We start from the raw sequence: 12153 nt of genomic DNA, 5'->3' as shown, positions 1-12153 counted from the left end.
AAATGTTAAATCTGCCAACCTATTTCAATATATATGTGTATGTGTGTGTGTCCTTTGTCTCTGTTTGATCTTCTACAGCTGACCACTGAGAGCAAGTGCATCCATACAGCCGTCAGCCACCCGAATCAGACTAGTCCAGAGCTCAGCCCACTCACCAAGGTTGGAGAGGTAAATTAAATCTCATGTACAACTTATTTGTGGCAAAATGTTAAATCTGCCAACCTATTTCAATATATATGTGTATGTGTGTGTGTGTGTGTAGTCACCTGAGTAGAACATGCTTTATGTGGACAATGGAATGGAAGGACATTGTCTAAACATGCTTTTTCAAGCTTCAGTCAGTATAATATCTGAGTGTGTGTATCTAACACTGAACCCCACCCAAACATGACTTGGGAGGTCCATACAGTTTAGAGGGTCCCGTCCCCAGAGGCGTCACTTTGGTTTTTAAGACTGCCTGCATTGGATCTGTATGTTGGTTTAATGTGAATGCTAAGTTGTTTGGTTACATGTAATGGATAGGCACCCTATTAGTTATACTGGGCTACATGAAGTCAGCTCCAGGCACTGAGGCTAACCACAAATTCTCCATCTACAATTTAAAAATATGAAGAAGGTATATCTTCATATAGGATATGCTTTAAATAAGCTGCATTCAAACATTCAAAGGAAAAAACTAAAACTCAGATAATATCTACAAGGGCTAATTTCTGTACAAACCTTCAATTTCAATCTCATCCAGTGACTTCCCCTGCATGCTGGAAAGGTTTCCTTTCTCCATTGACAAAAGGAGTTTGGAAATCTTAGCCAGTTGTGTTGTGGGAACTGGTAATCTGTAGAAGTCGCGGTGAACACAAATGTGTTCATCAGTGTAGTTTTCATAGTCCACGGTCTACAATATTTTTTGTTTGTTTTTTTCCTTTTTACAGGGCCTTGATGATGAAATGTCTCCAAAGATGTGTTGTACCACAAATCCCCCTTCCACAACTGATGATACTGAAGAGGTATGTCCTCACAAAAGATAGATTTTTATTAATATCTTGCACTTGATTGTTAATATCAGAAAAGTTGTCAGTGAGTTTTAAAGCAAGGTTTTCCTCTGTCTTTCTGTCAACACTAGAATGGTTTCTTTTTTTATTCAGATGTCAAATGTCCTCTCTAGTATCACGCTCCCAGGACTTTCTCTTTATTGTCCTTTGTCTCTGTTTGATCTTCTACAGCTGACCACTGAGAGCAAGTGCACCCATACAGCCGTCAGCCACCCGAATCAGACTAGTCCAGAGCTCGGCCCACTCACCAAGGTTGGAGAGGTAAATTAAATTTGATGTACAACTTATTTGTGGCAAAATGTTAAATCTGTCAACCTATTTCAATATATGTGTGTGTGTGTGTGTGTAGTCACCTGAGTAGAACATGCTTTATGTGGACAGTCGCCTGAGTAGAACATGCTTTATGTGGACAATGGAATGGAAGGACAGTCAGTATAATATCTGAGTGTATGTGTGTGTGTGTGTAGTCACCTGAGTAGAACATGCTTTATGTGGACAGTCGCCTGAGTAGAACATGCTTTATGTGGACAATGGAATGGAAGGACAGTCAGTATAATATCTGAGTGTGTGTGTGTGTGTGTAGTCACCTGAGTAGAACATGCTTTATGTGGACAGTCGCCTGAGTAGAACATGCTTTATGTGGACAATGGAATGGAAGGACAGTCAGTATAATATCTGAGTGTATGTGTGTGTGTGTGTGTAGTCACCTGAGTAGAACATGCTTTATGTGGACAATGGAATGGAAGGACAGTCAGTATAATATCTGAGTGTATGTGTATCTAACACTGAACCCCACCCAAATATGACTTGGGAGGTCCATACAGTTTAGAGGGTCCCGTCCCCAGAGGCGTCACTTTGGTTTTTAAGAACACTTGGACTGCCTGCATTGGATCTGTATGTTGGTTAAATGTGAATTCTAAGATGTTTGGTTACATGTAATGGATAGGCACCCTATTAGTTATACTGGGCTACAAGAAGTCAGCTCCTGGCACTGAGGCTAACTACATATTCCCCATCTACAATTTAAAAATATGAAGAAGGTATATCTTCATATAGGATATGCTTTAAATAAGCTGCATATAAATAAGATACGCTATAAATAACAAAATGCAATAAAAGGGTAATCATATGTATGAGGTAAATTAAATGTCACATTGGTATTGGATTTAAAATGATTGGATATCGACATGTAAATATGAAATATCTTTCTGTCCAAACTATGTGGCGTAAATATAAAATATCTTTGTCCAAACTATGTGGCATAAATAAATACTACAATTAAATTTTTCGCCAACAGTGTCAAAAACACCGCCTTGTGTGCGCAACAGTATCCTCCTTGGACAAGTGTGTTCGTTGTGTGGGACCCGTATCTTCCTTCAAGTGGCTTGGCTATCGATGCACAGGTTAGATATTTAGTGAATTAGTATAGAGTGTAATGTGTTGTGCTCTAACCACTTAAATAGACCTGCAGTGTTAACATTATTTTACTCAAATGTGTTCCAGTTTGTTCAGGGGTCTGGCATAAATCCTGCCTCAAGCAAATTAAAAGAGATGACTTTAACAGCACAGCACAGGTGAGTATCTACTAAGTGAGTGTTGAACTTGAACTGGCTATAAGATTCAATCACCATGTCAAATAATTTGCTTTCTCACCAATTCAGGCGCAGCAGTCTCCTAAGGCTTCTGAGGATGAACTGCTGTCAGATCAGGACAAAATTCCACATCCAGAATTGGACCAAATATCATCTGATGATGCTGAGGACATGTCTGACAAGGAATACATACCTGATTCAGAGTCAGAATATGCTTTGTCACTACTTGCCAGTAGAAGAACTGAATGTGGCATTTGTGCCATAAATGTCTTCCTGTTTGCAAGACCAACGTCAATGAGCCACTACAGAGGACATGATTGTTTGCATGTTCATGCAAGCCAGTGTGGAGCAAAGCACCCTGAGTACCTTAGGTCAACGCAACTCAGGAAACATGTTGCCACACTCTCACAAGTCCTTAATTTAAAACACAATGAACTTGATCAGGTTGCAGATTTCCTGGGTCACGACATCCGTGTTCACCGCGACTTCTACAGATTACCAGTTCCCACAACACAACTGGCTAAGATTTCCAAACTCCTTTTGTCAATGGAGAAAGGAAACCTTTCCAGCATGCAGGGGAAGTCACTGGATGAGATTGAAATTGAAGGTTTGTACAGAAATTAGCCCTTGTAGATATTATCTGAGTTTTTGTTTTTTCCTTTGAATGTTAATTTATAATCATCTAGACTTGGCGTAGTCAGCATCCCTTTCCAAGAAAAAAAAAATCACCTTTCATGTCCAAGTATGAGTCGAGGACTACTATTCAGAAATATAAACTTAAGTCTACAGTATGGCTGGACAGTAATTCAAAATTATGTTTGTGTAGGTGCAGTCGAATTACTTTAAATATGAACCTAATATCAGATTGTGTAATCATTTATCTTATGTGCTCATGGACCACATTAAACATAAACGCAGGTATAATAGCTCAAAACTACTCAAGTAAAAATAGTTACTTTGCAAAAAGTGGCAAGTACAAAACCAAGTACTATCTTTTCCTTATTTGATGTGGCTATTTCAACCACAGATTTTTATGTCCAGCTATTTATGAGAGTTTTACCAGAGCTGTAAACTATTTGAGTAAATGTAATTAGTAACAGTACAACTACAAAGTAGCCAAAAAGTTATGCAATTACAAATTACATTTTGCATGGCACCTAACTTTTTCTGCAGCAGTTTGTTTTTGCTATAAAGAAGTGATATTTCCATCTAAGTGGCATTGACTGAACTATATCTTGTGCGTTTTGCCCTTACTCACCCAAACTTGTCAACAAGTCTACTTTACATGAATGCGAGTGCATTAGTAGGTGCTAAATCGCAGACGTTTGATTTAGATGAAGTCAGGACTGCAGCCAGTGATGAGTCCAAAACCAGCACATCCAGTGCAAGTAGACTTTGACTATTTAATTTGACTTAACATAATTTTTTTTTATCCACCATATTGACAAGGCCTTTTTGAAGGATATTGGTTTACGTGTGGCCTTTTTGTGCACTTGAGCTTAACTGAGACTTGAGAGTTTGTAGACGTTTAAATAGATAGTTCACCCAAAAATGAAAATTGTCATAATTACTCACCCTCAGGTTGTTCCAAACTTGTCTTTGTTCTGCTGTACTAGTCAATGGCTGGCAAGATCTGCTTGGTTAAAAATATATAAAATATCTATCTATGTGTACAGCAGAACAAAGAAATACAGGTTTGGAACAACTTGAGGTTGACTACATGAAGACAGAATTTTCATTTTTGGGTGAACAATCCCTTTAAGAGGCTGTTGTGTCGACCCTGATTTATTAGACTATTGAGGTGTTCAGTTTTATTTAGATTCTAGAAAATAAACATGACTTCTCATTTTACAAATCAATTGTTTCTTATTTTCACCTGCCTGTCTCAGGTGTCAAGGACTAGTGCATCTTTGAGCCTAGATTTAGTAGAAGTAAAATACTAAAGTATTGTTAATCACTTTTACTCGTATTGGTAACTTGTAATAGAGTAATTTATGCTGCAAGGTATCTGTCTTTTTACTCAAGTATGGTTTTCAAGTACTCTTTACACCTCTGAGTTTTACTAATGCCATTTTCCAGATGAGATTGCGTTAAGTGATGCTGAAGACAGTGGGAGCGAATCTGATGACAGCAACACAGATCTCACCGCATCAGAGCTTGGAACTGTGGAGCCTATGGTTTCTGACTCTACAACCACAGAGCAAGACCATGACATGGGAGACTTTGGTATGTTAACTCAATTCATAGTCACTGCTGATAAAATGTATATTTTCCTGTGACAAAAGTAACTTGTTAAATTGTTTTCAACAGGATCAGTGTCATTTGTGTCGTCCACAGTAAGTGAGAGTGTACCTCCCTCTGAAGGTAAGATTCAGATTCAAGACGTTTATTGTCTATGCACAGAAGAAACACAGTGGTTTATACCCTACAATGAGATTCTTATTTTGCCCAACTCCCTTAAAGGGATACTTCACCATTTTTTCATATTAAACTGTTATTCCCTTAACTAAGATGAGTTGATGCATACCTCTCTCATCTCAGTGCGTGCACTCAATCGCTCTGGCGCGCGGCGACAGTTTGATAGCACTTAGCTTAGCCCAGATCATTCATTAGGGACCAAACAGAAATGAAGCTAGAAGCGACCAAACACCTCCACGTTTTCCCTATTTAAATACAGTTACACGACCAAGTATGGTGACACAAAATAAAACGTGGCGCTTTTCTAAGCGGGTAAAAAGGATAACTGTAGTGTATGGCGGAATAGCACTGGGAGCACTTCGACTAGGTGTAAAAAGCAGAGCCGGACAGTAACGGAGTACATTTACTTGAGTACAGTACTTAAGTACAATTTTGAGGGATCTGTACTTTACTCGAGTATCATTTTTGGGGAGTACTCATGACTTTACTCAAGTACATTTGAGAGGCAAATATTGTACTCTTTACTCCACTACATTTCTATCCATAACCGTGAGTACCCGTTACTTCTAAAAAAGAAAAAGAAAAATCTCGGAAACCCTCAATTTGTTGTTTCCCTCTCAAACGTGATTGGATTGTGCAGGCGCCACTGATTGGGACAGCCTATCAGCAATCACCTTCAGCTTTCCGCCAAAGGTCAACTCCATGGTCAGATTTAGATAAGAGACGAAACCATGGATGAAACAATGGATGAAGACGCAGCAGGTCCGTCCCGGGAATGTGCCAACCCGTGGCCCCACCTCGCCAGACTATTTCAATTTTTTGAACAAGTTAATGATAGTTTTCGCTTCAAGTGTTTGCTGTGTTTACCAATGTAAGCACTGTGGCAGTAGTAATGCAATATTTAGAAAATGTACTCTTGATACTCAAGTACTTTTAAAAACAAGTACTTCAGTACTTTTACTTAAGTAGACATCTGACTGTAGTACTTTTACTTGTACTTGAGTAAAATTTAGCAAGGTGTATCTGTACTTTTACTCAAGTAATGAAGCTGTGTACTCTGTCTGCCTCTGGTAAAAAGTCACGTTGGTTCTAATGACAGAAGTGAGAGGGAGAGGATTTTTCAAGCGTGACTTTTTACTGCGCCAAGTCGAAGTGCTCTTGAGTCCCAAGTGCTATTCCGCCATACATTATAGTTATCCTTTTTACCCGCTTAGAAAAGTGCCATGTTTTATTTTGTCACCATACTTGGTCATGTAACTACTTGTGTAACTGTATTTAAATAGGGAAAACGTGGAGGTGTTTGGTCGCTTCTAGCTTCATTTCTGTTTGGTCCCTAATGAATGAACTGGGCTAAGCTAAGTGCTATAAGTGTCGCCGCGCGCCAGAGCGATTAAGTGCACGTACTGAGACGAGAGAGGTATGCATCAACTCGTCTTAGTTAAGGGAATAACATAGTTTAATATGAAAAAACGGTGAAGTATCCCTTTAACATTATTATGCACGTCTTTGTGATGTATTCAACTATCAAAATGCAAGAGTAATCTTAAAGAAAGAGATATAAATGAATAGCCCTAAATTTAACTCTACTGCATTTGTACAAAACATCTTGTCTGCAAGGGAGCATATACACTTACTTTATTATCAGGAAATGTATACTGAATTTGAGGTAAAAGTAAAGTTACCTCCTCCTCTTCACATGTTCTCTTGATTGCCCATGAGTATGTTCTATTAATTCTCTTTTTAGCAAGTTGGTTAAAAGACTAAAAATGAATTGGTCTTGATGACTGAGTCACAACATGCCACAAAATCTGGAAGATTAAGAGGTTAAAAGTAGTATTAAGCTGATTGTTACGTACAGTTTCAATATCAAGACTAAACTTTCAGACCAAGTTCCAACACTATTTAGTTAACCTTATGAAATCAGATTTAAACTGAGAATCAGACCTTAAACCCCATAGTCTTGGTTTCAATTAAAATACGGTGTGTTAAAGTACAATGCCAAAATTACTTAAGACACGTTACTAATTATAGTATTACTTACTGCAATTAATTCAAATAGCAAAAGGTTTGGCCACATAAATAGATGAACAGCAGACATTCTAATAATACTCCATATTGTCCGCACTCTAATGTGGGCTAGTAAAGTTGGTGAAATCACATCGAGTGAGACACCAACTGATACCCAAAGTGAATTAAGAAAAGTAAACTGCAATTTCTTGTCAACTGTGGCATTAACTGACCTCATGTTTTGATGGCTTAAACTGGACAACACATTTAGTGATCTATTCATTTTTGTTTGCCTATCTTCCAGGGAAGTATGCTGATGAGGAACATGGATCCAGAAGAGTGGCAAAGAAAGTGTGGTCTAAGGCTGAGGTCGCTGCAGTAATGCGACACTTCAAAGGTCATATAAGCAGGGGAAAACTGGCCACCAAAACTGAATGCAGTCACTGCAAACTGGTGGAAGACCCCGTGTTGGCACAAAGAACAGTGCAAAATATAAGGGACTTTGTTCGAAATAGAGGAATAGCTGCAAAGAGGCAGTCAGAAAAAGAAAAGATTTAAATACACTAACAATTGTGGTGGTGTTTCTATGTTTGTGTTAAAGGAACACGCCGACCTTTTGGGACTTTAGCTTATTCGCCGTATCCCCCAGAGTTAGACAAGTCCACACACACCCTTCTCATCTCTGTGCATGCCGTAACTCTGTCTGACGCACCCACCGCTAGCCTAGCTTAGCACAAACACTGGAGGTAAACGGCTCCAGCTAGCATACTGCTCCCAATAAGTGACAGAATAACGCCAACATTCTCCTATTTACATTTTGTGATGTGTATAGTCACAGTGTGTATGAATAACAAGGTCACATGATACACAGCCATCTTCTAACCGTATACATACTGGGAACTATATTCTCATAGAATTAACTATATAGAAGACGAAGCACTGCTGGCTGGAGTGATTAGCACAACCCTCTGAGCGAACTCTCTGCTCCTCACCACGGGCTTCTCAGGTCCTGCGAGCAAATCCTTCCGCAGTAGCAGTGCTTCGCCTTCTGAGAATATAGTTCCCCGTATGTATACGGTTAGAAGATGCTGTGTCTCATGTGACCTTGTTATTTGTACACGCTGTGACTATACACATCACAACATGTAAATAGGAGAATGTTGGCGTTATTGTGTCACTTATTGGGAGCAGTATGCTAGCTGTAGCCGTTTACCTCCAGTCTTTGTGCTAAGCTAGGCTAGCGGTGGGTGCGTCAGACAGAGTTACGGCACGCACGGAGATGAGAAGGGGGTGTGTGGACTCATCTAACTCTGGGGGATACGACGAATAAGCTAAAGTCCCAAAAGTCCAAAGTTCCTTTAATGTTTTAAATAGAGGCCGTCACAAAAGCAAACTGTAAAACAGCTTTTATTTTATTTTATATATTTTTTTATTTTTTGTTATGAGCAACCATGGGTCTTTTGAAGTTGGGTAAGAATGACTTATTTTACCTTTTTTGCTCCATTCTCATTGTCATGGCACTGGTGTTGTGTGACAATCTATTGTTTAGCTCTTACAGGCTGTTATCTGGCTGTTAGTCAGTGTCACCAACTAACAATGGTGATGTTAGAGTTGTGCAATAAAATAATAATTCAAGTCCCATTAATGCTTGGTGGTGTCAGGTTAATGTGTATTTATGATAATGTGTATTTATGTTAATGAGCAAGTGACGTCATTGTCCCTTTAAAGTCCCAATAATGTTTGTTTTGGTCCTTATAAGTCACATATTCTTCAAAAAGAGAACTGTCTCTATAAACCACAATAGTTTTAGGGTGGTGTGTATCACGCTCTGAAGGGTGTATCTGAAGTCTAAAGTGTCCTGAATTTTTTCCAAATTTTTTTGAGTGTTTTAATCTAACTCTCATAGCTCTAGGACCTCAGGAAAGGGTAGTCCATCTAAACCACCACCGGGCCTGTTTGGAGAAAAAGTCTGGCTAATCCACATAAACCAGTGTGTGTGTGTGTGTGTGTGTGTGTGTGTGTGTGTGTGTGTGTGTGTGTGTGTGTGTGTGTGTGTGTGTGTGTGTGTGTGTGTGTGTGTGTGTGTGTGTGTGTGTGTGTGTGTGTGTGTGTGTGTGTGTGTGTGTGTGTGTGTGTGTGTGTGTGTGTGTGTGTGTGTGTGTGTGTGTGTGTGTGTGTGTGTGTGTGTGTGTGTGTGTGTGTGTGTGTGTCTGTGTTTGTGTCTGTGTCTGTGTCTGTGTCTGAGTCTGTGTGTCCCAAGCCATTTAGAGGAAAGACCTGGCAACCAATCTTGGAAAAATCATTCCATTCCAGTCTCTCGAGTATGGCAAGATTTAGCCCATAGAATCACCAAGAGTCAGATAGGACTAAAATGGTTAATAAATGAAATGAATAATTAAATAATAAATTCATGAAATCCGCATTTGGATAAAACTTAAAACAACACTGAATTACGCACACATATACACACACACACACACACCCACACACCCCTCCCACTAGAAATTCTTCTTTTTTTTTTTATAATCAAATGGAATGTCGACAAGATTTTACAGGAAGGGATTTTATATTTAATTCCTGTATTTGTTCCTGGAAGTAGCAGCTATTTTTAGACAAGAGACTCTTCACAACCACAAACAAAACAACTGTTCTGATCAGCAATAGTTGTTGGTTGCTAGTCAAACAGTGATCCACACCCATTTTTTTTTTTTGCACTAAACACTAAAACACTAAAACAAGACTGTCATAAAAACTAAATTGATCTAAATAAAGACATGCTTAAATAAACTATTAGATTTTAATTTACTCAGCTTTTTTTAAATGCCTTATTTTTTTATTTATAAATCACTGTGGAGGAAATGTCTGACAAATTAATAATAGCCTACATAAATCATTTACTGGATTAAATAGACTGTAATTTAATAATTTAATTTAATTTCAACAGCACTTTCACTTGAAAAAATATATTTAATTTCCTATATAATTTGGAAAAATTATTTCCAAATTATATAGAAAATGTAATTCTTATAATTGCTATATTTACAGTTGTAATATGTAAAACTGCTTTAAATATGTTTTCATGCTACTTTTTGGAAAGAACAGTTTTAAGAGATTGTGGTTGGAACACTGTCAGTAAACATGATCTTTCATTAAGTGACTCTAATAAAAAAATGTATCAGTAAACGTACTAACTGCTTGCTGAGTCATGTAGTAATATGGTTTGTCTTTACGTTTTATTTATTTTTCCAGTAAGGGGTCACAGCCAGATGACTGTAGCTAACAACCAAATACTGAAACAAAACAGACCAAAACAAATATTTTAGCAAATGTTCAACAAGAAGAAAAAGTGCCAAATATATGAGTCAAACAGTGAATTTACCCACACCCAAATCATATGAATCACATCAACCATATCACCAAAGCAATGGCTTCTGTTGTAGTGATGAAATATGTTAAGGGTACATCATCTCAAGCTCATTGTGGAGAGATAAACAGAAGTTTTCAAAACAACACAGATGATCTCAGAGAAACATGATGCAAATAGGGGTGAGCGATTTATGTGAAGATGATATCTTGATTGTTATTTTGACAATGTGATTGACACACAGAAGAGGGCACGTAGGGGTGAGCGGGGCACAACATAATGTTGTAACACTAGTTTTAAATACTTCCACACATGCTTGCTTGACGAAACTTTTTTCATATTTACTAAAAGACGAAAAGTGTATTTACTAGTTGCCATATCCAACACTATAGAGAAAAAATTGCACGAAAATTCGGAATTTTTTTGGAAGATATCACTACACATTTATTTAACCATAGCAAAAATAAAGTTTTTCTTATGTTAATTTTTCATCTCCATCTTTGGTGTTTGTTTTAAATTAGACAAATCTGATCTTATTTTAATCGCCAATATGTTATTTAACAGTTAATATGGTTATTTAATGCTTCACTAACTAGCAGAAGTCACTAGCAGGTTTTGTGCAGGTGGGGCATGTTGTTACACTGCGTTACAATGTGCCCCTATTAGAACTATGCTATTCTTTTCTATACTTTTATGAATTCTAATGAGAAACCATAAGAAAAAGGTTAATAAAGACTGAGTCAATGTTCTAGTCCAGTCATTTTAAGCCAAAATGGAGGTTAACCTTGAACAAATTGCAACAGAAGCAAACTCGACTGATTTTGTATGGATCGATCTTACTTTGTATAGTAAGAAAAAAAAAAAAAAAGCCCCGAAGAATCCCATTAGGGGGAAGTTTAAAAAAAGACCCAAAAGGAGCGGTGATCAATTTTTTCTCCAAATATCAGCATGAATACATGCGATATTAAATTTATACAACCGTTCAATAAACAAGTTAATATTAAGTGACTTACATTTTAGACACAGTAATGACTGTTTTTGCTCTATTTTGCCAAAGAAAATATTTCCCAACAAAGCCACAGGACAGATTTGCATCTCTGAGCATCACATGGTGGAGTTTCATTATTGAATGAAATAATCTTTTGAATGAATGACTCAATAATGACTCACTCATTTAGTCAAATGTTCCTGAATGAATCAGTTTAAAGTCCCCCTGTAGTCAATAATTGTATCCATTTACTCATCTTTGATCACCAAGATTACATATTTAAATGTTTTTTCTTCTTCATGCCTTAAAATAGCTTGAATGTAACTCTACACCCTTGCCTCATTTAGTATATGTGGTTCTATGAATATCCAAATTAGCCCCTCCTCCACTCACTCTCACCAGCTCAGAGATCCACTCCTTGACGATCACACGTTGACGTGATTGGTTAGTTTTAAGGAGAAAATACTCAGCAATGGTGTTGAAACTTGCTTTTTGTTTGAATAAGACTTTAATTTTGATTGAATATAAAGAAAGATAAAGAGAGAAATGAGAAATGTTGAAATGTTGAAATAAGATTGAGATAAACATTTTGACTCAAATTTTGAGTCATGAATAAACTTTTATGAGTTAGACTTTGATTTATTTATGTATATGAGATATAAAACCGAGCAATAGGTGCTCTTAAAGATGAATAAATAGTACTATATGCAAGTGTTTAAATATTATACTTTCTAT

At 37.5% G+C, this 12153-nt stretch overlaps 1 protein-coding gene across 1 annotated transcript; it reads left to right on the top strand.

Moving 5' to 3' along the window:
* Positions 1-2321: 2321 nt before the first annotated feature.
* LOC309512728 (uncharacterized protein) lies at positions 2322-8700 on the top strand. Its single transcript, XM_082188451.1, has 6 exons — positions 2322-2452; positions 2553-2623; positions 2711-3248; positions 4721-4867; positions 4952-5005; positions 7371-8700. The coding sequence occupies exons 3-6, from the start codon at positions 2813-2815 to the stop codon at positions 7622-7624; spliced, it is 891 nt and encodes a 296-aa protein (XP_082044577.1). The 5' UTR covers positions 2322-2452; positions 2553-2623; positions 2711-2812; the 3' UTR covers positions 7625-8700.
* Positions 8701-12153: the final 3453 nt, after the last annotated feature.

Source organism: Leuciscus leuciscus, assembly GCF_965113295.1.
Source record: "Leuciscus leuciscus genome assembly, chromosome: 13".
In the NCBI taxonomy this organism is placed as follows: domain Eukaryota; kingdom Metazoa; phylum Chordata; class Actinopteri; order Cypriniformes; family Leuciscidae; genus Leuciscus; species Leuciscus leuciscus.
The sequence above is the reverse complement of the archived record's forward strand: the minus strand, read 5'-3'. Positions and strand labels throughout refer to the sequence as shown.